The following is a 27,497-nucleotide window of genomic DNA, read 5'->3' on the forward strand; positions in this document are numbered from 1 at the left end:
TAATTAGTTAACATATAATGTAATAGTAGTTTCGGGAGTAGAATTTAATGACTCATCACTTATATATAACACTCTGTTTATCACAAGTACCCTCCTTAATATCGGTTACCCATTTAACCCATCCGCCTACCTTCCCTCAGTAACCCTCAGTTTGCTCTTTATAGTCGAGAGTTCATTTTATGGTTTGCCTTTCTCTTTTTTCCCCCGTGCTCATCTGTTTCATTTCAAACTCTACATGTCAGTGAAATCATATGGTATTTGTCTTTCTCTGACTGACTAATTTTGCTTATCATAATGCACTCTTAACTCCATTTCATTGCAAATGGCAAGATTTCATTCTTTGTGATGGCTAAGTAATATTCCTGTGTGTGTGTGTGTGTGTGCGTGCACACGCATGCACACATGCATCTTCTGTATCCGTTCATTAGTTGATGGACAGTTGGGCTCTTTCCAGATTCCAGAGTTTGGCTATTGTTGATAATGCTGCTATAAACATTGGGGTGCATGTGCCCCTTTGACTCAGTATTTTTTTTAAAGATTTTATTTATTTATTTGACAGAGATCACAAGAAGGCAGAGAGGCAGGCAGGGGTGGGGTGGGAAGCAGGCTCCCTGCTGAACAGAGAGCCAAATGTGGGGCTTGATCCCAGGACCCCTAGATTATGACCTGAGCCAAAGGCAGAGGCATAACCCACTGAGCCACCCAGGTGCCCTTGACTCAGTATTTTTGTATTCTTTGAGCAAATACCTGGTAGTGCAATTGCTAGGTCTTAGGGTAGTTCTCTTTTTAACTTTTTGAAGAACCTCCATACTGTTTTCCAGAATGGCTTCTTCCAGTTGAAGAATGCATTTTTTTTTAAAGTTACTTAAATAAAGATAGATACACTAGGCAGATCCCTCTCTCTGTCTTATGGTTGCATAGGTGACAGAGGGGGGCAGAATTAAGTAAAGCTTTTTCAAGTGTAGCAAAGGAAGATTACCAACTTTGTTCTAAAAGTTTGGAACCCTCTTTTATCATTAGGCCTTAGAAATTAAGTATCACAATTGTGAGAGTTCACAGCAAAATACTGAAGCTTGCTTTTAGCATTCACAAAAATCTGATGAACTATATTTTGCTGGTTTGGACCACTAATACTTCTATTAGTGGGCTCTCTGGATGTTCACCTACCAGCAAATGAAGAGGAAAATGCAGTCATTACTGCAGATATGGTAATTGTAATTCCAGAAAAGAAACTGAAAATTATAGGACTTTCTTTCTAGACTGCACCAGCGTTCTTTAACAAGCTCTTCACCATGCAAATGAACAATGGAGTCCCACACAGAAACATCTGTTAACTATGTAAACTATTAAAGGGATTAACGGTGCTAGAGGCTGAAATGTAATCAGGTGAAATAGTGATAAGATAAAATATTTGCTCATGAAATTGCAGTTATAATTCATTTTTAATACTGCTTTGGTAACTGAGTTTAGAATACTAGTGAAATGATGTTAAACTCTTTAAAATACGTCCTTGTGTTTTGCAAGGTGTAGAAAATTAGAGACATACAAGATGGGGTGTTATTTTACCTTACTTGATTTTGAAATAGTTTCTGATATTTTAATAGATGTAATTGTATACAATTTGGGTGTCTTTTACTCTACTGAAGAGGCTATAGAAAGATATATGTAATTTTCAACTATGGAAAATGAAGTTCAGCAGCCAAATTCCTGTTTATTAAGTTTGTCATCATATAACGTGAAAACAGAGTATGGAATAGGAATGTTCAACATTGGGTTTTTCTGCTTTGACCCTGGAAATAGTGAGAAGAAAGATCTGTGGAAAAATGAGTACAAAGGTTTTGCTATATTCTGGTTTGAACATGAAACTGAGCTAATGTGTATTATGGACCATTCATAAAAACACTCCTTAGTTTACTGAATGGATTTATGAATACTCTTGTCAGGGATGTGTGTGTGTATGTGTGCACATTTATGGGTTTGCTTGTATTTATGTGTGGGCTTTAAATAAATAATTCTAGAAGTGTACCTTCATTTAGCCTGCAGGGGTTTGTAATGATTACATTATGCATATTGATTTCTAAATCCAAGTACATAATAAGCTAAGATTCATCTTTGAATGTATTGTCTATAGAATATTCATTCAAGACATAGTAATGTTTTCTGCATATTCTGTAATGTTTGTAAGAAATGGAAACCATTTTGAGTATAGAATTATAATTTTGAAGATTGTATTTGCACACATTTTTTACTTTGATTTTTTCCACACCGCCTAGTACCACCCAACAAATTGACACTTGCACCATAGCTAATGTCCTTCTTTCACTATTACCCACTAACAAAAAAATCATATAAACAGATTATGATTATGTGTGTGTCAACATGTCTATTTTTATTTATTTTTTAAAAGATTTTATTTATTTATTTATTTATTTGAGACCGAGACCGTGAGAGAGAACATGAGAGAGGAGAAGAGCAGAGGGAGAGTCCCAATGGTGGGACTCAATTCCGGTACTCCGGGATCATGACAAGCCAAAGGCAGTCACTCAACCAACTGAGCCACCCAGGCACCCAACAACTCTATTTTTAATTTGTTTTTAAAAGTTGAAATGACAGTTTTATCAAGTCTTTTTAATATATTTTTAAGCTAGCCAAAGATATTAGAAATAATCTTAAAATCATTAGATATCAAATCAGTGTGATCTGTCACTTTTCTGGGGTCAGGAAATCCTATTAATACATTTAGAGAAGAAATGTATAAAAGCCATATAACCTGTTATCCTGAATATTAGGTGTGCATACATTCAAATATATTTTAATGAAAACATTTAGTGCTATAGAATTAAGAAATATACTTACAGAGAGACTAACTTCCTCAAAGATCTTAGGATACAATTTTGTTTATTTTTTAAAGATATTTATTTATTTATTTATTTATTTATTTATTTATTTTATTGTGAGAGTGGGAGAGAGAGAGTGAGAGAAAGGGAACATAAGCAGGGGGAGCAGCAGGCAGAGGGAGAAGCAGGCTCCCCGCTGATCAGGGTGCCTGATACGAGACTCGATCTCAACCTGAGCCAAAGGCAGGTTCTTCATTGATTGAGCCACCCAGGTTACCAGGATATAATTTTAAAGAAGAGATCTGCTTTGTGGAAAATCAAAGGATTGTAGAAGTAAAAGATTATAAAAAGAAAACCTTTAAGTGAGAAAGTTATTTTATATCATTTCAATATCATTCCTCTCACAGTTATCTGAAAAATCAATTTAGTGCCTTTTATACAAAAGAAAGCCTGAATATTAGATGGCTAGAGTTGGTCAAGACATTATGGGGAAAATAATGACGAAAAGAACACCAAATGTTTATGTTTAAATTTTAGAATTATCTTTTCATACACATACACAATTATGAAGAGGGAAAGTTTACAAGAAACTTTATTTTATAGGGCATGTGAGGCTTAAAGTGCAAAATCTGGAAGAATATTGACAGAAACAATGCTTGAGGTAACAAATGGATTTAGAAATGTGTTTGGCATAAGCAGAAATAAACTTTCAATATTCCTATCTGATGTCAAAATAACCTGTGTGGCTGATGCTTTCTTAAAAGCGTGAGAGGGAGGTGGAGAACTAAAAAAGGACCCTGCTTTAATTAGGAGCAACCATCAAGAAAAGGCAGCCGGTTAAAACGAAAAGCGAAGTACAGAATGTTACTTGTTTAAATATTACAGTATCATGAGGATGTTTAAGCAAGATGACTGGTGCATTTAGTGTCCCTAGGAAAATCTAAGACTTTTCAAAGGAAAGCAGAAAAATACATCTGATCAGTATAGGCTTTGTATACGGCTTTATTGCCACTTGTTCTCAGTCTAAAGGAGAGGGTCTCCATATTTTTATTTCTTGTATGAATTGATCTTTGACTCACTCTGTGCCAGCCTGTAAAGTTAATGCATTCTTTTTTTTAATTATTTATTTATCTTACTCTTGCAGAGTGACATTTCACTTTTTCATGTTTTAGCTAAATAAGCCACATAAGCAATTAAAAAAAAATTCACTGAATTTTAAACATTTTTTTTCCCTTTGCTTTCTCTTTCAGGAAGTTGATGGCAATAAAGTTATGTCTTCATTTGCCCCACACAACTCATCTACCTCACCTCAGAAGGCAGAAGAAGGTGGGAGGCAGAGTGGTGAGTCCTTGTCAAGCACGGCCCTAGGAACTCCCGAACGGCGCAAAGGCAGCTTAGCTGACGTTGTTGACACCTTGAAGCAGAGGAAAATGGAAGAGCTCATCAAAAATGAGCCAGAAGGTAAAGCCTAGAAAAGGAAACAAAGTGGTTGCCATCTCCTGACTTTAACAGTTGGAATTTAACTTCTAGATCTGTTTTTTGACTTATACTCAAAGTTAAATTGGACAACATGGAAACCTAATGTTATGAAGATGGATAGATTTTTTTTTTCCCCAGAAACATTCCAATGTCTGTCCCGATTTTTTTTAAATCATTATTTTCTGTTGTGATGTCTTCCTCATTTTCACACATGGGTAAGTTGTGGTTGAGTAAAACTTAAAGATTCAAGAATAGATGTGACAGCAGAGCCCAGAATAGGTACCACCTACGTCCCAAATATCTGCAGGCTTGTGTGTTCAACTCCAGTTTTTGTCCCCAAGGCCATTTTACAACTTTATTAAATTTTATGACCTTACTTATACATGAATGCATCATAATGCTACCTTAGTTTCGTCTGTTTCTTGTATAGTCCAAAATTAACATGGTTAGGCCTGCTCTATATTTAAAAATTATTGATTCTTTAATTCTGTTAGCCATGCTGAAGTTCCCATTTTGTTTAACTTCCAGGATGCCTTTCTTTTTAAGATTTCATCTTCTAAATTACTTCAGCAGTTACTGATAGTAGCCTATAGGTGATCTGCACATGATATACGTTAAAATTAAAGCAAACAAACTGGGGCCCCTGGGTGGCTCAGTTGGTTAAGCATCTGCTTTGGGCTCAGATCATGATCTCAGGGTCCTGGATCCAGCCCCACACAGGACTCTCTGCTCACCAGGGAATCATCTTCTCCATCTCCCTCTGTGTTCTCTCTCTCTCTCTCAAATAAATAAATAAAAATATTAAAAATAAATAAATAAGGCAAACAAACAACTGATGCCTATTATAGAATTTATGCATAAGTGATAGTCACCCTTTATGTTACGGATGTTTCCTACCACCTACTTAAACCCGTGTTCTTCCTAAGTTTGTGTGCCACATTGCACATAAGAACATGCCTCCTATTTAAAAGTCAGATGGAAAATTTAAAACAAACAAACAAAAAATAGTGACATAAAAAGACATATTTTATACCAAAAATATACTGCATCTATACTATCTAACACTGGGTTGGGCCCATTTCTAGTCTGTTGTTAGGACACTAGCAAATTATGAGTATATATGGCACAAAATGTATGTTAACCAGTATATTTGGGAGTCATATGGTAATTAAATATTTCTGGGTCCCTACCAGATGCATAGCTGGGACATGGATTTTAGTTATAATTTATGTAATTCACATGATCTTACAGTTGGAAAGAATTTTAGAGATAATCTAGTCAGCCAAAGACTTTTGGCTTTCATCCACGTGGAGATAAAAATGGGGTTTTGAGGAGGACCTAGACAATTTTTTTAATGTGCTGGAATTTTTCTTGATATTAAAAATACTATCTTCTTATTTAAGAAGTGTTTTAAAAAATCATAAAAATTGAAAGGAAAATCAAAATTGCTTAATTTTATAGCTTTCTGATATAACAACTCTTTTTCTTAAATTAATTTCTTTTTTCAGTGTCCCAAAATTCATTGTTTATCCACCACACCCAGTGCTCCATGCAATACGTACCCTCCTTAATACCCACCCAACACCCCACCCAATACCCCAACAGCCCAACACCCCACTTCCTCCCATCCAAAACCCTCAGTTTGTTTTTCAGAATTCACAGTCTCTCGTGGTTTGTCTCCCCCTCCGATTTCCCCCAGCTCACGTCTCCTCTCCTCCCCGCAATGTCTTCCGTGTTATTCCTTATGCTGCACAAGTAAATGAAACCATATGATATAACAACTCTTAACCTTATGATGCATTTCTTTCTTATCTTTAATTTTACATATTCTTTTCATTTTGCATGATCAATTTTATGCTTTTAAAATTATTTTGTGTCTTTTATATTGTCATACATTATCATTAACTAAAGTCCACAGTTTATTCAAAGTTCATGAGTCTTCACCAAGTGTGCTTTTTCTGTTCTAGAATGCCCTCAAGGATAACATGTTACATTTAATTGTCATGTCTCCTTGGGTTCCCTTTAGCTGTGACAGATTCTCAGACTGCTTTTGTTTCTGATAGCCTTGGAAGTTTTGAGGAATACTGTTCAGGCATATTGTAGAATGTCCCTCTATTGGGATTTATTTTATTTTATTTTATTTTTTTAGTGATTTTTTAGTGTTCCAAAATTCGTTATTTATGCACCACACCCAGTGCTCCATGCGATACATTTTCTATTGGGATTTATCTGGTGGTTTTCTCTTGACTAAACTGGGGTTATAGGTTTGGGGAGGAAGATAATTAGGTAAAATGCCTTTCTGTCACATCATATCAAAGGTACCTACACTCTATATGATTTACGAATTTGATGTTGACCTTGATCATCTGGCTGGTACAGTGTTTGTCAGGGTACTGCACTATACAGTTATTTCCTGCCCCCTTTCCATACCACAATCTTTGGAAGGAAGATGCTATGTGCAACCCACATTTAAGGAGAAGGGAGTCATGTTCCCCCTCCTTCAGAGCAGAGTTTCTACATAATTTATTTGGAATTCTTCTGCATGGGAGATTTATCTCTTCTCCATCATTTATTAATTTATTCAATCATTTATTTATATCAGTATGGATAGCATGAGTATTTTATACTTTGACTTATAATCCAATTCGACTTTATTTTGTTGCTCAAATTGTTTCAGCTTTGGACATTGGAAGCTCTTTCTATTGACTTCTGTGTCATTTTGATATACCACTGTGATTGTAGGTAATTTTTTTCTGGAGCCCTTCCCACTTTCTTGCACTGTAAGGTGCTTCAGACTCATGTTGTGTATCTCATGCTCCGGTTCAAGAATCAGTCATTTCTCTAGGAAACCCTGGTTCCTTTTTTTGGAGAATGGTATTAGAAAGCCAGATCTGGATACAGGGTGTGCTCTTTACTCATCAGGCTTCATTTCTTTATGGCCTCTTACCTGACAAAACGAAGAAATAGATGTGTGTGCTAACCCATATATATATATATATATATATATATATATATATATATATATATATATATCTGTAAATATTTCCATGTTGAATTGTCTATATATTAATGTAAACATGAGTTCTTACTACTGTCCGCAACTGTAGTCCCTCCCATGGATCATTCCCCCCTCATTCCTTATTGATGAGCACATTCCCACCCCAACTGTGAGTAATCTAGATCGAACCATCGCCATCCATTGACTTACTGTTCAGTTCCGGCACGTATGTTTAACAGTATCAGATTTACTAACTGATATTAACAGTATTAGATTTACTAACCATGGGGAACATGTTTACCAATAGGGTATAGTACTTACGTACAATTCTTTTTGCCTTTAGTTTTACAGATTCATTTCCAAAACGATTTAGTACATTTTCCTCCACCTTATTCAGTGAAGTTCTCCCATACATTTGTAAGATGATTAAATTTTTTCTGTAATTTTTGCTGGTATCTCTCAAATTACTGAATTACCTTATAGAATCCTCTTACATCAGGATTCAAACTTTCTGTTGTACATTTCTACATTTTTTTGGACAAATGCGTATTGCCACTTATCCACCGTGGCCGTCATTCAGAACAGTTGTTTGGTAACCTTAAAAATCTCCTGTGCTTCATTTATTCATCTCTCCCTCTTGCCCTCGAATTCCAGGCAATTGTTGAACTTTCTACTATCTCTGTAGTTTTGCCTTTTCCAGAATGCCGTATCAATGGAATCATACCGTCTGTAGTCTTTCAAACTGGCTTCCTTAACATATCAATGTGTATTTAAGTTTCCTTCATGTCTGTTCCTGGCTCATTTCTTTTTAGTACTGAATAAAACTCCACTGTATGAAGGTATCACGGTCTGTTTATCCATTCACCTATCAAAGGACATCTTAGTTGTTTCACATTTTTGGTTATTAAGAATAAAGCTTTTATAAATATTTATGTGACGGTTTTTGTATAGACGTAAGTTTCTAACTCAACTGAGTAAATACCTAGGAGTGTGATTGCTGAAAGGTATGGTAAGAGTGTGCTTCGCTTTATAAAAACAAAACAAAAAACAAACAAACCAAAAAAACCTGCCAAACTGCCTTCCAAAGTGGCTGTGAGATTTCGCATTCCCAGCAGCAAGGAATGTGAGTCCTTGTTGCTGCATAGCTTCACCAGCATTTGATATTGTAAGTTTTTTGGAATTTATCTATTCACATTGGTTTGTAGTGGCATCCCATTGTTGTTTTAATTTGTAGTTCCTGATGACATATAACGTGGAGCATTTTCCTTATGTGATCCTTGGCCTTTGTATATCTACTTTGTGCCTGTTTACATCATTTGCTCATTTATGAATTGAGGATTTTTTTAATTCTTGAGTTTTAAGAGTTTTTTTGCGTATTTTGAATGCAAGTCCTTTATCAGGTATGGGCTTTGCAAATATTCTCTTTCAAGTTGTGACTTTTTTTTTTTCTTTTAACATTTTCTTTTGCAGAGCAGAAGTTTTCATTTTAATAAAGTCCAACTTACCTCTTTTCTTGCATTGATCATACTTTTGATGTTGTAGCTAAATACACACTGCCTCGCCCAATGCCCTTTAGATTTTCTCTGCTGTTATTTTCTAGAAGTTGTATAGTTTTGCATTCTACAGTTGAGGTCTATGATCTGTTTTGAGTTAATTTTTGTAAAGGTTTAAGTTCTGTGTCTGATTTGTGTTTTTGCAGATAGATGTCCGGTTGTTCCAGCACCCGTTGTTGAAAGGACTATCATCTCTCCATTGAATTTCCTTTCTTCCTTCATCAAAGACTAGTTGATTGTACTTGTGTGGGTCTGTTTCCGTCCTTTATATTCCCCTCCATTGATCAGTTGGTCTATGCTTGTGCCAACACCTTGATGTCTTAATTGCTATCACTTGAAGTTGGGTGGTGTCAGTCCTCCTACTTTATACTTTTACTGCAGTGTTATGTTGGTTACCCTGGCTCTTTTGCCTCTCCCTGTAGACTTCAGAGTTAATCTTGATATCTACATAATTACGTCCTGGGAATTTGAGAAGAATTGATATCTTAACAGTGTTCAGTCTTCCTAACCATGAGCACAAAATATTTCTCTATTTATTAAGATTTTCTTTGATTTTTTGAGTTTCATAGTTTTCTGCATATAGATCCTCTATGTATTTTGTTACACTTATACAAAATATTTCCATTAATTGTATTTTATTAAAATTGTGTATTTATTTATTTATTTGAGAGAGAGCACTGTGGGGAGGGGCAGAGGGAAATGGAATGAGAGTCGTAAGTAGAATCTGCACTGAGCATGGAGCTTAACTTGGGGCTCAGTCTCACAAACCTAAATCACAACCTGAGCTGAAACGAAGAGTGGGATGCTTAATTGACTGCACCACTCAGGCGCCCCCTCATTATATTGTATTTTTTATTTCAAATTCCAATTTTTTTTGCTGGTATAAAGGGAAGAAATTGGCTTTTATATATTAACCTTGTATCCTGTGACCTTGCTATACTTGGTCATTATCTCCAGGAGTTTTTGTGTGTTGTTTACATTTTCTATATAGACAATCATGTTATCTGTGAATAAAGAAAGCTTTATTTCTTCATTCCCAAGATATATCCTTTTTATTTCCTTTTCTTGACTTACTACATTACCTGGGTTCCAGTACAGTGTTGAATAAGAGTGATGAAATGACACATCTTTGCCTTTTTCTTGACTGTAAGGAGAAAGCTTCAAGTTGTCATCGTTATATTTATTAGCTGTGGATTGTATGTAGCTGTTCTTTACTAAGTTGAGGAAGTTCCCTTCTATTTCTAGTTTGCTGAGGGTTTTCACCATGAATAGTTGCTAAAATTTATCAAAATTTTTTTCATCTCTTGATATGAGGTACTCTTCTAAGTTTTTATTTTAAATTCCAGTTAGTTGACATTTATTTGACATGTAGTGTAATATTAGTTTCAAATGTACAATATAGTGATTCTACACTTCCATGCAACACCTGGTGCTCATCATGACAGGTGCACTCTTTCATTCCCATCACCTATTTAACCCATCCCCCACCCACCTCTGCTCTGATAACCATCAGTTTATTCTTTATAATTAAGAGTCTGTTTCTTGGTTTGCCTCTCTTTTCCCCCTTTACTCATTTGTTTTGTTTCTTAAATTCCACATATGAGTGAGATCATATGGCATTTGTCTCTCTCTGACTGACTTATTTTGCTTAGCATAATACTCTTTAGCTCCTTTAGTGTGCTCATATGATGAGATTTTTGAATGTTGAACCAACCTTGCAAACTGAATAAATTCCACCTAGTTGTGGTTTATGACATATATAATATTGGATTCAATTTGCCAGTATTTCATTGAGGATTGCAGCATCTATGTTCGTGAGAGATATTGGTCTATAGTTGCTTTTTTTTTTTTTTTTAATGCAATGTCTTTTTCTGATTTTTCTAGTGAGATAATGCTGCATTCATAAAATGAGTTAGGAAGTGTTTCCCTCGCATTTTATTGTTTGATTTTTGTTTGAGATGTGTTTGTGGTCCAGATCTAAGTTCTAGGAAGAACTATCACTGTAGTGCTATATATTGGATTACAAAGTAGTTTGTGTGTGTGTCTGTGTGTGTGTGTGTGTGTGTACATTTAGGTGATAATTCTCCATAGAAATTTGGTACATGACCTTGTTATTTCTCCAGTGTGTCATGTTGGCTTCTAAGTAGTTTCACAGACTCTGAATTTGGAGGTACATGACAGGACAGATCCAAATGAACAACTCCCAGAAGGAAAGAAGACAGTAGGCAGTGCCTCCCATTTAGATGCATTGGGATATAGGATCAAAGTGTAATATCTAGCAACAGGTGCACAACAGAAGAGCAGACAGAGATAGAGCATCCACAGCTGGAAGAGTTGATGAAGAAACATCACTATTAAATGTGGACGTTATACTGGTTTCATTATTGTATTTCCCACAACTTTTTTTTTTTTTGTACTTTGCCTCCTACAGCTATATTAAAAGCACAGCTCAAGACAGACTTGCTAATGAATAATATAAAGACATTGAGAAAATACAGAGATAGTCTTGATGGAAGACAAGAGTAACAACTGAACATGGCTAACATTTAAAAGCTTGAGTTCCAGAAAGATACTTTACGGAACCCCTAAGATTTATTTATGTTTATGTACACAAGATTCCTAGACATGTGCTTTAAGTACACAGAAATGTAAATACACTCACTTTTACTGATAAAGAAATTTGCTGTGGCAAGTACATTTATTTAATGACTGCAACAATTGAGAGAGATGTCAAGCAGCAATTTACGTATTTCAATAAAGTAATGTTCTTAAGAAAAAATATAGAAAAGCAGAAAAATCATATCATAGGAAAGCAATAGAATGTTGACAACAGTTTATTTAATTACGAAGAGTAGAAAACATGGGGAAATACTTCCAGGTAGATGTGTAAAAGTCCATCCCAACACTAAAGTAGGAAGTTATATTGGCTTTAAATACTCCATTAATCATAGGGTATGGTATGGTTGGGCATGAGAATGGCCACTGAAACCTGACATCATGTAAGCATTAGAACAATTCCACTGTATATAGTACAAAAAAATGATCATAGCTCTGTGATATACTATAGCATCAAAAGAATAAAATAGGAATAAATTTAACAAAAGAACTGCAGAACTTATGCTCAAAAACTACAAAACGTGGTAACAGCTTTGTGATGAGAACAGTAATATGGGGATGAGGCAACCAGAGATAGGGTGAATGGAACTAAATGTTAAGCTCACAAATACATGCCACAGAAAAATCCCCTCTTCCCCCAAGCTATTTTTTCCATTGTTTTTCAAAGGCCATTAAAATGAACAGCAGGTTGTAATGAAAATTTCATTAAGCCCCAGCTAAATCATTATGAGGGTGCCATATTCATGCCTTTGCTTCCTCTCATTGAGGGGGGAAAGCAGATTTCAGTAGAAAATCTTTATTATTTCCGACCTTATCCCTGCCAAGAGCAAACTAACAAAAATTCAGAAGTTAGAGGAGAATGGTGTGTCATACAAAAGGAGGCCACTGAGGTGAAATGGTTAGAAAGAAAATTAGATTTGCTTATGAGTTGAAGAAAAAAAAAAATGGCTCTTTTATTCCAGCCAGTTTAGTTTTTCAAGCAATTAAGATATTTCAGAAGTTAAAATAGGAGAAAAATATATTAATGCATTTTTGTTTGTATCTTTTTCCTCCATCAGAATTGTTGCCTATCGTTATTCAAAAAAGATTGGCATGAAAGACTCATTTGTCCACTGTCTCTTAACTGACATGGAATGCCAAACTTCATAGTAAATTCACAGCTCAAAATATCTATCTGCCCTATGCAATCTAGTTACATTATACTTGGTAATAACAAAGCTCTATCAGTTAGTCTTTAACTAACTTACCAGAGGCTAAGAATAACAACAAGGTTTAATATTATAGTATGGGACACGTAATGCCTGCATCAAAACATTGATTAAATAATGATGTATTAGTGGGGGAAAGGTAACGTATATTAAGTGCATCTCATGTGTGCACTGTAGTGTTACATAATTATATGAAACACTTCATTTAATCTCTACATAAACCTTATAGCCAAGGCTGCTATGTATAGCCGTCCCAATTTCAGGAAGTGCCACTCACATGAACTAAATATTCTTATTCTTATCATTTCCATTTTCAGATGAGAAAACATGATTAAATATGTCAGAGTGTGACTAAGTGTCAGGGTCATTATTCAAACTGAAGTCAAACTAAACTATAATCCATGCTGTTAACCACTAGTTACACTGTTTCTTCCAATTAGGAATTTGCCAGTAATGGTTTAATGTTACTCTTCTGCCCACGAGTGCCAAAATTCCTTTGTAATATGAAACAATAAAGTAGCACTTAATAATTATCTGCCAAAGGAAGTTCCTGATGCCTCAGTGCTGATCACATTTCCAGAAAGTTTTAATTGAAAATCAGCTCATTTTGAACCATTTTGAGTTTAAAGTGCAAAAGAAAGAAAGAAAGAAAAGAAGGAAGGAAGGGAGGAAGGAAGGAAGGAAGGAAGGAAGGAAGGAAGGAAGGAAGGAAGGAAGGAAGGACAAGAAAAGAAAGGAAAGAAATGCATGCCTTGGAGAGTATCTTAATAAAAGCTTGTTTTAGATTTTATTATGTCGAGAGCAAAATAGTTGTTGAATAACAGAAATTCAGAATTGGAATGAAATGTAGAAATATTTTGGGCTCTATCCTCATTTTTGAGAGAGACAGGGACAGAGAGAGAGAGTGAGCAAGCCTGAGACTGACGGAGGCAGAGAGATGTGCCTGCAATCCCACAGCAGTCGGTGTTAAAGCCAAATGAGAATCCAGCCCACAGTTTACAGGCATAGGTTCCTTTGTTTTCTTGTTCAGTTGCAACAGACATTCAGACATTCTTTTTTCTCTTTCTCTTGGTCTTTTAGAAATAATGTCACCTTACCCTTGTTTTGAAGGGTGTTTCACTGTTCCTTAAATTTGATTGAATCTAAGGCAACCAGATATCTTAATTTACCTAATAAAGCCAAGATTGATAGGTATCCACAAATGTCCTGAGTTTCCCAAGTTCCAGTAGCTAGGGATGATCTAGAAATACAGATCATCATTTAAATATAGTGGGTCAGACTCAGACTTTAACTTGATTTTCATTCAAATTTGGGGTCATTAACTGCACAGGTGAGAATAACTTTTACCTTGATGAGACTTTAAATACCTAACTTACAATTCTTTTAGAAACAAACATTATAGCAGGCCTCTTATTTTAACTTTTCTGTATTAACATCAACATTGTGTTCTGCATCTCTTTGCAATGGCCATTTCAACTTATAGGGAAATTTACCTCTGTTCCTTCTAGAAACACAACAGACAAAACTTATTTTTTCTTGATTCCCATCACCTTTATGTATAGTTCTGTTCCTCTTCTCTCCAAGTCTCAGTTGTCAGAAAGAGTACTCACTTGCTTTAGCTTTGTCATTTTTTTATTAAGTACTGTTATTTGCTTCCATCGTTACCCTTACTCTACTGTATAATTGCCCATATATTTGTCAGTTCGTCCCCTACATTAACTCCTTAAAAGTGAGGGTAGTGTACATAGTAAATATTCAAAATATTTGTTGGAAGGATGCTTTTACTTCCTGAGTGTTGCCCCATAGAAGTCTTGGGGATGGGAGGCAAAGACCTTAGCAAAGATAGGTCTCTTGTTCCAGATACTGTGGGAGCTACTTCATTTAATCCTCAAAAATGTTGAGGTTAACATCAGGCTTAGTAATTTGTTTGTTTGTTTGTTTGTTTGTTTATTGAGAGAGAGAGAGAGGAAGGGAAGAGAGGCAGAAGGAGAGGAAAAGAGAATCTTAAGCAGACTCCGCTCCTGGTATGGAGCCCGACGTGGGGCTCCATCCCAGGACTCTGAGATCATGAGCTGAACTGAAATCAAGAGTCAGATGCTTAACCTCCTGAGCCAGACAGGAGCTCCCAGAAGTTCAGTACCTTGCTTATTTTCTTATTATATGGAGGAACTAGAATTGGAACAAAATTACTGTCCTTTGCCGAACTACTTGGTATTGAATATAAGACCATATATAATCTGTCTCAACCCCTTTTTTCCCTTAATGTTATTTTCTCCACTTTTCTAAGGTATGTTCCTGTGCTCTCTTAATGTGGTTCTCTCAATATTGTATTTTTAATACTACTCTACTTTTTCATATGTGGCTTCTTCTGCCGAGAGTGTCATTGCTGGTCTTAGCTACCCAGTATATTTTTATTCACCTTTAAGACTCAATACCTTCTCTGAACGCCTTTGTCAGAATTTGGCTTCGTCTACACTATTAGCATTAAGTAACCTCTATTAGTTCTTACCTCATTATCACTATTGTTTACTTCCCTCCTGTCTTCCACAAGCGCCTGTGAATGAAGAGTCCTTAGTTTAATTACCTGTGCCTGTCTGTTTCTTCGTAATGGGCTTGACACATAATGGGTGACTATTTATCTTACTGTGTAGGGCAGTTAACTACTGATTGACGTATTGTAACCTTTGCTAACGAACCCTCCCTAAAAACTGAGGGGCTTTTGGCTTCGTGTGTCTTTTTCTTCCAGCTCTGACGTTCTCTTTTCTTCGTATCTTTTTCAGACTCTTCTTTGACCTCCCTCTCTATTTATCTCATCATCCTGTCTTCTTCAAACTTCTCATTATTTAATCTTTGATATCTTTACTTTCCATTCTTTCTGTGACTTAGAGATGACAATTTTCTCCTTATTTTATTAACATATGATGTATTATTTGCTTCAGGGGCACAGGTCTGTGGTTCATCAGGCTTGCACATTTCACAGCACTCACCATAGCACATACCCTCCCCAATGTCTATCCGTTTGCCACCCTCTCCCTCTGAAGTTTTGTCTTATGTCACAAAACTGGATATTATAAAATCCAGGATAGAAAACTAACATACACACAGAATGAAACTTTATATTCACATTAATCTTTTAAATGGCTCTAATATTTCACATTTCTCTAAGGAAATATGCTGGTGTTATTTATGCATTAGTGGCCGTAGACAGTAATTCTCTCCCACTCCTGTAGGCAAAGTGAAAAGCGAATTGGATTGATCTAGGAGTAATTTTCCAAAATTCAAAGCTAAAACTGGTTCTTTAACAGTGTGTCAGCACAACAGAGACCAGCACCCTTTTCTAGGTGTATAGAGCTGGCATGAGAATTCACAAGAAGAAAACTCTTTTTGTGAAGTCTGTACTAAACGCAATGAAGTGTTTCATGTAAATAAGAATTCTTATTTCTTATGATAGCCTCAAGATGGGCGCAGCTTAATTTTGGATCTTCTGTTCCACAACCCTATTTCCCCCTCCCCACACATCGTGCATGTTAGAGGGCTTTGGTGAAAGAAAAATGGCTGATTCCTTTCAACACCTTCCCCGATCCGCCAGTCTCCCAAAAACTTTAACATGTCACCTCAAGGGTTCAATTTCCAAACCCAGGACTCATGATGTACATTTTAAATTTTAGATAAGAATTTCTTGCATAAAACTGAACATCTACCTTATGATTTCAATTGTAAAAAAAACATAATGTTTTCTTGCATTTAAGTTGCTATAATGACTGTGTTAAAGTAATGAATATCTGCCTTCATTTGGCAATGCTAACTGCCCTACTTTCATCAGAGAGTTGTTGAAGGAAACAAATGAGGTAATGCACATGAAAGTACTACATGAATTATAACCAACTTGGAATTAGACCAGTTATTGTCATTATCACATCTTGTCTGGTTAGAAACATTAGTACTTTAGGCATGCTGGAAACATTATATATTTTCCAGTGTTGCTTTCCCAGGGTGCTTTTAGGTACTGAAAAAATAGAATTCAGACCTGTAAAATTCTAGAAATTTAGGATATGTAGTGGACAACAAAAACAACAAACCCAACCTTCACAAAAATCCTGGGATAGGTAGAGGCTTTGATTTTACTTACATGAATTTCCCTAAATAAAATGTGGTCAAACCATTTTCGACTTCAAGAATTACTGTTCAAAATTGATAGGGTTGAAGTTGCAAACTGTGACCAACATGAAAGTAGGAAAGTCATTTTAACATGGCATTTGTGGACTTGTTATATTCTTATTTCTAAATAAATGTGAATGTGTGCTGAAGACAGATTCTAAATGAGGGCTCCCTTGGCCAAAGTTTCATAATTTTCTAAGATTTTCGCTTTCTTTTATGTGGTTTATTTATTCTTCCTCTCCTCCCCCCTTCTGCTTTTTTCTTTCCATTCCTTTTGTGTGTGCATGTGTGCGTGTGTGTAGTCCTCCTTTCAGATCCCACATATGCTTGGTTTTATTTAGCATCTTATCTGTCAGTGCTCTTCCTTCTTAGAGTGTGACGCCCACACCTCCAAAATTGTTGTGCCGTGATGAGTGTACTCCTTGTGTGTAAGAAACTGCATTTATTTGTGAAATTTCATTTCTACTAGAACTAGACTTTGTCATTATTTACACAACTGGAACTTCTTTTTCCTGAAGTTCAGAAAATCTTTGCTCACAATTTATATTACAAGACCCTAAAGGCACAACCTATTACCAAAATCACGCAGTGTTACTTTACATGAAACACGTCATTGCGTTTAGTACAGACTTCACAAAAAGAGTTTTCTTCTTGTGAGAACTAATCAAAACAATGGGATGGGTTGGAAAAAAGTATATATTGTGATGTACTTCCAGCCTTTAAGAGTCATCTGTAGGCCATAGACAGTCAGTGGGTCAAGGAGATACTGAAATTTTCATTCTCATTTTCTCTGTGTCTTCTTGTCTCTCTCTCCAGCAGACACAGTGGGAAAGATTGTTCCCTTAGATGGAGAAACTTAAGTGGATATCACCCTGACACTGTACAATACAAATCCTCAGTGGCAAACACAAAACAAAACAAAACACAAACTATCTTTCATTTAATTCCATTTGTAGCATTTGCAGGATGGGGTTGGAGAGCTTTTAAGTCCATATATACAGTATTTGTGAAACAAAAAGTGTATACAAATTGTTGGTCATGAATGATCCTTTCTTAAAACTTTAAAATATGTATGGATATTGTTTTGTAATGTATCCTTTTGATATTTGCATCTGTCCCACCTATTGAAAATAATTTACTTTCATTGCCCTTTCTATGATACTTACATTTTTTTCCCCACCAGAAATAATTATGTTAATGCCCTTTTAACTTTTATTACAAGTATGTTGACCTACAGAGCCATTAGATCCTCTAAATGGGTATAAAGCTTTCCCCCTGTTTTAAGACTTATTTGAGGGGTCTGAAAGTAGATATTATAAGCAGTAAATCTTCATCTGTGGTGTGCTACAGCATTGCCTGTAATCATTATGTGGAAAAGACGGGCCCTGGGTACAAAGTGGATATTTGGCCTTGTGAACATTCCTACAGGCATTGTATGTTTGATGTTTGAGTTTACATTTTAAATCGCAATGCCTGTTCTTATAATTTAAATGTCTGTTGTTGCGCCGCCCTTTAGAAATTAAACTGAAGCATATTACATTCACAGACAAGTTAAGATAGAAATTTGGAATTGCCTCCTAATTTTACCAACTTTTTAATTACTATTTTTCCTAAGGAAATTATGGAGATTGACTTCCCTAAATTCACAAGCCCAAAGCATGCCATTAATTGGGCAAAGAAGAGGGCACTTTGAAATTCCCTCTTGTTTTTAAAACCACATTTGATGAGGTGGGAGAAATAAAAAGTGAACGGATCAGGGGAAAAGCTTAAAGATACTTTAATTGGCAGAGGTTTGAGTTGCTTTTGTTTAGTTACTCACTGTCCTTTTGACAAAGTACATGTTGAAGAGGCTTTGTAAGTGCTGTCCCACTGAAGGACAAACAAGGGTACTTTTCAATTGAGCCCTTTTAAGTTTTGTTCCTCACACTCCCGCTGCTGTTGGAGGCTACTCGTAATGCATTGTGGCTGTGTGTTCATCGCTGCGGTCTGTCACTGGAGAACGTCTCTCTTCTTGTTGAGCAAGCTAGACTCTAACCTCCAGGCACCCTTTTCAAAGGCACCACTGTATGGAAATCGACACTCATAAAACGATGATAAAGAAAAGAGTTTATTTTTTAAAGGTCAGGACAAGAAGATGCCCTCGAATGCCGCAGCGCCGATTTCTTCAGGAATAAGTATTTTAACTTAAGCACAGTTAGCCGAGTTTGAAGCCTTGTAAGTTTTCAACACTGAAGGGAAACTTGTTCACTGTCCTCTCCTTTTCAAGTGGCATCCATCCTAGCGGCTTATCTTGATAGTTTTGAATTCATTAAGTGTTCTAGGAAATTAATTTATATCTTCTGGTGAGACCTTCTGACTTGGATTGTAAATAACAGCTCAAGGATTACCTTTGGGATCTCCTTTCTGTAAAACAGCAGGTCCCTGAGCTGAGATCTAGGATTGTCTGATAAAGGAACCCGTCTGGCCAAGAAAACTTCTATTTTTCTTTTTAACTGGAATGTGTACATTTGTTAGTAATATGAAATGATACTTAATATTATGTCCTTAACGCTCATCTTTCTGAGAGCAATCAAGCCAGCATGGTTTTTCCAGGTGTCTATTCGTCTGTGAATATAAGGGTTCTATTGGATTCCTCTCGTAGGTGAAGTTGTCTACTAAGAGAACTCTATAAATAATCCATTCCAACATCTCTTTGCCCAAATGTTTTTAATATTTTCTAAGCCTTTCCGATAAATATGGCACCCCTGTTTTGCTTGACCTTAACTAAAACTGTCAGTTCCAGACTTTCGGTTTTAATTCAAGGATCGCTTAAAAAAGACCCATTGACCCAGGCTGTACATTTAGAAATAAACATTAGCGGAATGTGCCAGCCCTCCTTGCTGCTTATGTGCCACAGCTTTTGGAGATATCATTTACTCAAGAGGGAAGAGCCAGCCACCTGTTTCTGAGCCCTCTTTTCCCTCACATTAAAGGTTCAGGCTCCCGCTGAATAGTAACACTCTAATCTGGGGGAACACACACAGCATTTTCCTGAAACTGATTTCTCAGACTAGGCTAGCCGGAGGATTTTCTGCATTTGCCCGTGTGTGTGTGTTTTTTCACTCAGCTACCCTTGAGGCACTTGTCACGACTGTGCATATTAAAATTAATCAGACCTCCTAGGCCTGTGTGGCTGTGTGTTGAACATGAAGAAGTGGATATCAAGCAAATGCCCTAATTAAATAGGCCTGCTTGGTTTTGTTCTAGTGGATGCTTGGTCTTTTTTTTTAATAGGAGCTGCTTACAGGGAAGGCACGGACAGCACTAGAGTCAGTGGAGAGCTCACTCAGAGTTTCCTTTGCCACCTGCTCCCAGAGTTCTGAGACCTCAAGGACTCCCAGTGTGCCTTCCTTAACCACCATTCATGTTGAGGACAAGAATGGCCAAGATGGTGAGGGAGCAGTGAGGCAAGGGCAAACCAGAATGAGCATATGACCTGGACATTTGGATTGATTAAGGCAGTCCATCTTACGTGATGATAAACTTTGGATACCAGATTGTGCTCTGTGCTCCCATTTTGGGATGATGAACTTAGACGGCTGATGGGGAGATCATATGTGAAATTTGGAATGAATGCCCTTCTTTTTCTGTCCTGAATTTGAAAGCCAACTTTCATTCCTCTAGATTTTCAATTAACTATTTCCTAGGTCATCTACATAACATATAAAAATCACTTATGAAGCAAGCAAGCAAGAAAAAGAAAGTTATGTATATTACCTATCATAGTTTATACAAAAAGTTCACCTCTACTCTGATAGTTTTTGCACTTAGCCTGTTTTCATTTATGCTAGACTTTTCCCTTAGCTCTAGGGAAGACTGTCACGAGACATTTGGAAGCAAACTTTCATGAAGAGTAAGCACAAAACACTGAAATGTCTCAGGCTGACCTAACACAGTAGCTTTTTTGTTTGTGAATTTAATGTCATAAGTGAGGTAAACTCTAACACCCTGATCACTGAGTTTGGATTTCGGTCACAATTCATGTGTATTATTCGGGCTCCTTTTTGTATTTTAGAAAATAAAAACAGACAAATGAATTCAGAATATTTCAATTTGATCTATATATGGGGGTGGGGAAAGCAAATGAATAAACCATGGAACCAACACTGGAAACAATTTGAAAAATAAAGTAATACAAACTCATAAGTGTTAAAGAATTTGGAGTTAGAGTTTCATAACTTTCCAAATAACCATGACAAGTTATTGGGTAAATGATGACCCTGGCCGGACATGGTCTGTAAAGTTGATTTGTTCCTTCTCAAATGGAAAGGATTGGACAACTCCAAAAATCTAACAATTGTTTTTTGACTTTTCCTCCTTCCCTCCTATTGTATCTAGGAAGTAAAAGGATCCATCCATTAACCTATACACTCTCTTTTTTCATGTGGGCGTGCAACTGGCACGTGGGGAAGTGTATCAGCAGTGCCAAGCAACTGTCTGGTACCTGACAGCATCATAGAAACCCCTCCTCTGTTCACTTAGGTTGCTCCTGGTTATTTATTAACACAATGCAGACTGTTCAGTGTGGGTGTATGTGAAATAGAAAGAAAAATAAAGGCCCTGAACAAGTAAATACATCTTTCATCATTTCTTTTGTTTGGTGTGTTTACTGTGTGCTTTTCTTGGTCAATATAAGTTGTTTGACAGTTCTGCAAAAGGGTAAGAAACCTTTTCTTGAACTTTATCTTTTTGCTTTGTCTCTGTAGAAAAAGTTTCTATTTGTCATTCTCTTTTTATTGCAACGTGTCTGTATAAAATGGTTTTTTTTTTTGGAAGATTGTTATTGCTGTTAATATGACAAGTACAGGTGATTATGGAACATGATAGACAGCTTTATGTGCTTTGTGTGAAATGGACAGTTAAGGGACTAGAATTCTAAGAGAGTTTTCATTTCTAAACTTTTTAAGTAGAATGTGAGATATTATACAAATCACCTTTATTACCTCCTTCTAAGAAACATGCCATTTGTTCTTAGGCCTTATGTAAGCTTCCCTGAAATATCAAGCCTTGATTTAATTTGTATTTAAGTTCTCTCCTCCCTGCATATTAATATAATATCAATGTAGAGCTCATTGCATGGTATAATTACTGAAGAGATCGGTAGCTGGGAAAGCACACCATAATTGAGCACGTCTGTTTATTATAACAGGACAGTGCTCCTATGCCATATTTAGTGTGTTAATAGATAAGAATTGATTTGCTGTTTCAAGATGAATTAAATCTCTGCTGCTTAGGCCTTTCTCTTCTAAGAAGTTATGTTTTGTTGTAGACATTTACCTGAAAGGTTTCTATACCAGCATGTGGCATTAGTCATATGGAAGACCGGGGAACAGAAAGCCGTAGAAATGAGCAAAACACATCCTCCTCCTTTTGGATTTTTGTTGCCTTTCTCTGTTTTTGGTGTTTTTATTCCCCCTCTTGTGTTTTTGCTTCAGCCCTTCCCCTACTCTACTATTTCCCACCAGTGTCAGGATGCCGTGTGTCAGTGAAAAAAAGCTCTAACCAGGAGGTCACAACATTGAGAGCAGCACATGGAAATAGGGCAGGTCCCTTCTCAGCCTTTATAGGGTGTAGCCCTCCAAATGCCAGAGAGGAAACATCCACGAGTGAAGTAAAAGGGAAGGGAAGGAGAGGGGTTTGCTCACGGTTTACCTCCTTGATACCTCAGTGTAGCTATTCTTGCTCTGTACTACGGGAGGACAGCCACCATGGTGCTCTGCTTAGCCTTTTCTCCATTCAGCTCATGGGACTCATCAGGAACAAACCAACAGAACCAAAAAGAAGTTGAAGTTGAGTATTTTTAGCACACCTTTTTCACTGAAGGAATATTATAATTAGGGGTTAATGAAAAATATTAACTAAGTGAAGTTAGTGGGGTTAGTGGAGTCCTTGTTTTTTACTGCCAGGGTTTTTTCCTTTGTTTTCTAAGTTTAAAATATTCAAATTAAAAACATTTGCAGGTTTTGAGGTATATTGCATTCAATAGAGAAGTATACAATACTTCCTTTAGAAATGACTTATCTCCATTCCAAACAATATGAAACCATTGAAATATTGTTTAATAATTGTTTTTGAAGATTTAATTCTAAAGCAATTAAATCTCTGTGTCTATCAGTTTTGGGTTTTTTTTTTTTTTAAATATATGTTAATGTTCACATACATAAGACAAAAATCTTGCCGACTGTTAGATCTCCAAAATTTCTCTAGAATGAAATAAACACACACACACACAAGATATAATACATTATTGTTACATTTTAGGAGCATTTCTCTCACTCTTAGTCTCCAAACTAAAAATTTTGACCTAGAACAATTTTTGACAAAAGGAAAATACACAGAGAAGGAGGATCTGAGTACAGAACAGAACTCGCCATTCTGTCCTGTGTCTTATTTGTTCATTGTGTTTGGACTCCTGTTCACGTCTGTATAAAATCTCTCCTGATGCCCAACGTGGAGTCAATGCCTCCTCTCTCTGTAGCACCTTGTTTTGTGTTCGTTCACCTATCCACTCATTCTTCCCTGCTGACAGAAGATGTTGTGGGGGTCCTACTCTATGCAAGTTGTGTTATAGGTGTTAACGAGAAGACAGAAATCAGTGATACAGTTTCTGTCCTTAATTTGCTCATGGTCCTTTGGGGAAGATAAACCATACGTCTTCATGGTGAAAGGAGCTTTGAGCAAGGAGGACCAGGAGGCTCTGTCAGTAGAGGAGACGGTCCTTCAGTGCATCTAAAATGAGTTAATATTTACATAGTGATATACATATCCCTTTTTGTTTATGTTGTCTACGGAGGTCATGTGGCTATTATGGCTGCTCTAGCCAATTCCCTTAAAGGGCTTGTGCAAAAAGCACTTAAAATATTCACTGGATCTTTCTATAACATAGTTTTTTATAGTGTAGCTTAACTCATCACCTCATTTTGTCTGAGTATCTTCAAGTTATTGATTTCTGCCTAGCCACACCTTTCTTTGAAAAATAGACAGCTCTGAAGAAAATATTCTAATTGCTTGCTCCCAAGTTCTCCAGTAAATAAGGCTGGACATACGATGTTTTACTTCCCTTTATCCATCTTTGTCTTTACTCACTAAAAGAGTAGGGAATGTTATCCTTGAACTCTTGGTTTGTACCAGCAGCATGATGTTGGAAAGGTGAGCCAAAATCATGGAGATGATGATGATGGTGATGATGATTGGTACTTAACCTAATTCTTACTCAAAGAGCTAAAATACACTTACTAAGTTCTTGATTCATATTTCATCCATTATGAAAAATGTGAATGCTTAGCCCAAACTCATTAAAACTCATTTAAAATGTTGTTTGCTCTGTAATTGTAACTTCAATTTTAAACAAAACTGATTAAAGTCTAACACGTACAAGTGTATAACAGGCATATATAGAATGAAGTATTAATACATTTATTCAGACATGCTCACATGTCATGCAGGCAACTAATAAAATTCCATCCATATATTTGTTTCAGTTCCTTGGGCAGGGAGAAGAGACAATGGGGGAACAGCCTCGGGGTATGGAAGTAGACTTATTTAATTTCTTCTCAGGAGTGGAAAAAGAACCTCAGCTGGCATGTGTTGTGGTGCTTGTGCCATCCTATATATTTTATTGGGTCTCCCGGAGACCTTTATTAAAGTGGGTGGGTAGTCAGCCTACAGCTGCAGTGAGCTCGCTTCCTGTCGAACTCCCCAGCCTCGTTTCTCATTTCCTCCCACTCCCTGCTTCACTCTGTGACTTTTGCTCTAGCAATGCTGAGTTGCCTGTAGCTTTTCACAGCCACCATGCTTCTCTTTGCTTAGGATGTCTGGTTGCAGTGCCTTAAGAAGTTTTGTCTTTGTGTCTCTTCTCTGTTAAATTTTGACCTCCTAGAGAAGTGGTCAGTAAACTATGGCCTGGAGGCCAAATCTAGGCTGCTGCTTAGTTTTGTATGACCTGTGAGCTAAGAATAGTTTAGGTTTTTTTCGTCCATTTTTGAATTGTTGGGGGGAAAAAAAAAGATTTTTTTTTTTTTGCTTTAAAATATTTTATTGGAATCCTTTTAATAAAACCAAATACTTGTTTATGATAAAGACAAAATAGTCTAAATGATATTTAAGTATCTCAAAATGTCTAAGCAGTTTTTTTTTCCCCCTCCAGTAAGTTGACAGCTGTTCACACAGATCAATGTAGGAAAGATAGATATAAGTTTTATGATCTGCCTAACACCAGATAGGAGACATCTTTTGCATCTGCAAAACCCATAGTAGCCAGGGAGAAAGGACGTGGGTCTTCACTTCTCATCACAGCCTGTAAATGGAAGCGCCAGGAGCTATTACCTGGGCATCCCAGACATCTCGACAACACTTCTCCAAGAGGGTTAATTCCAACCTTCAGCCCTTCAGTCACTAAACTAGTGCCTAATCTGTGAAAGGACATTGCCCCAGATAGGCTTCCAGAATAATCATTCTAGAAAGATGAAAACAAGACAACCAATGAGAAAGATAAGCAAAGTTAAAGCCCTTCTGTTGGCCCCTTCTCAGAGACCCAAGTATCCAGTTCTCCAAATGAGAACATTTTATGGTATGTGAACATTTTATGAAATTGGAATTTGTGTCTATAAATGAAGTTTCATTAGAACACAGACATGCTCATTCATTTATATATTGAGGTAGTGTCCTGTAATAAAACTTACTTTATTTAGCATTACAGTGGTAGAATTGATTACTATTTCTGAAACTATTTGCTCTCTGGCCCTTTACAGATAAAGTCTGCCAAGTGTTGTCCTAGAGGGCAGGAATAGAGTCTCCGCACCCCATTATCCAAAATTTCTAGTGCAGTGATTCCTAATTGAGTGAACTTATTAAATGGTTTAGTAAGCTATCTGTAACCTGAAGCAAGGCATCTACCCTAGGGTTTCTAGCTTTCTTCCTAAAGGAAGTTTAATCGAGGAACTACCGAATTGTGAAGACCCGGGTTCTAGTTTTGCTGCAAACATTACCTATGCAGTCTTGCACGAGTGCTTCAATTTTCTTTACTTAAAAAAAAAATACAATTATTACATTAAATAGGTTTCATAGTTCTCTCCAGGTATAAAATTCTAGAGATATTATATCAATGTTTTTGTTAGGTCAGTATGCACAAAGGACAAAAACAGAATGGGAGAGCTTTTTATTAAGAAATATGATCAAAAAGAAAAAGAATGAACTTTTACAGATCTATTATGCACCAGGTTTATTATTAGTTTAATTAGGTGTTCTTCAGGAAACCAAATAAAAATAAAGTTTATTTATCTACACTATGAATCTCTATTATTAATTCATAAGGGTAGAAGATAAGATTTTTTTTGGTAAGATTTGTGGCATATAATTTATCTACATTGCTTTGCAGTAATTTCATCTAAATAATGAAAGGCAGACATTTTTAATGTTAGCTTTAGCTAGAATCTTGAATTATCCTGTGTTCATGCCTTTTATTTTTATCAAAATTTTCTCTCTTATATAAACCTGCCTCCCCCGAGGTATTGCAAGCTACATCAAGGACAATGTTACTAATCAATATACCTACCTTACTTTAATAGAGATGCCAGTCATAGTCTTGGGCAGTCGTAAAGTTATCTTAAGTTATAACAACATAATTTACAGACTTTGGATTTATAGCAATTTATACCTATCTCCAACCTATTTAAAAAGGCAATCAAAAAGGCAAGCGAAATTAGACTTTTGTTTTTAAATAATCTTGCTTCGGAAAGAATATTCTTGAGTAAAATCAACTATCACAAGAACCTATGAAAATAGTATAGATGAAAGACCTAAAATGGAAGATAATTTAAAGGTGCTTTTTAAATGGGTAATTACAAATTTTTCTACCATTTTCTGTGTACAGCATTAAATGCAGCATTGATATTTAAGAGACTATGTTCTGCACTGTTTGCTAAAAAGCCTAATGGGTTATGTGGAATGCTCATAATAGGAATGACCTCCAAATTAATCTTTTCCAGTTTTTACACATGTAGGACTTACATCTTAAAAGTTGATGAATAGTAGGAAAAATGTGTCCAATAATTTAAATGCTGTTAAAGGAAGTGGGAAAAAATCCACTTTTTTGGATTTAAAAAAAAAGATTTTTTTAAGTAAAATATCCAAGAAGAATTTCATAAAAAAATATTTTCTAGAAGCTGTGTGTCAGTGTATATGAAATAACCTCAAGAAGTAACTTAATAAATAGATAGTTTTACATAACCTCCTCATTTCTAGTGTTAGGATCCAACTGTTTTTTTGTATAATCTTTTCCATTGTCGTCTGTTGTGGCTGGATCCCCGTGTCCTAGGATCATGACTTGAGCCAAAGGCAGAGGGTTAACAAGACTGTGCCACCCTGTAAGACTTACTTTGAAGGCCTGCAACCCTTCAGTATGGGACATCTTGTGAGAGAGAATACATTTCCTACAAACTCATTTGCTTCAGGGTTTGCTGTGTGGTCTATCTTGAATCAAGTTAGCTACCATCAAGTATATGAAGGGCAATTCTAAAGAAACCATTCCAGTGAGTTTGGAACATACTATACATAAAACGTTTTTTAATTGCACAGGGGATATATGTTAGAGGAAACTAGGATTATTGCT

General features: G+C 36.2%; 1 protein-coding gene across 11 annotated transcripts in view; it reads left to right on the forward strand.

Moving 5' to 3' along the window:
* The window catches only part of SOX5 (SRY-box transcription factor 5), a 976,694-nt gene that overhangs the window by 675,755 nt on the left and 273,442 nt on the right, over positions 1–27,497 (forward strand). For all 11 annotated transcript variants that reach the window (XM_032855263.1, XM_032855265.1, XM_032855259.1 and 8 more), the window contains one exon: positions 4,088–4,298. In XM_032855263.1, the coding sequence (XP_032711154.1) occupies positions 4,088–4,298 (211 nt within the window). The remainder of the gene's footprint in view (positions 1–4,087; positions 4,299–27,497) is intronic.

Source organism: Lontra canadensis, unplaced genomic scaffold (genome assembly GCF_010015895.1).
Source record: "Lontra canadensis isolate GAN:19392208 unplaced genomic scaffold, GSC_riverotter_1.0 scaffold9, whole genome shotgun sequence".
NCBI classification, from domain to species: domain Eukaryota; kingdom Metazoa; phylum Chordata; class Mammalia; order Carnivora; family Mustelidae; genus Lontra; species Lontra canadensis.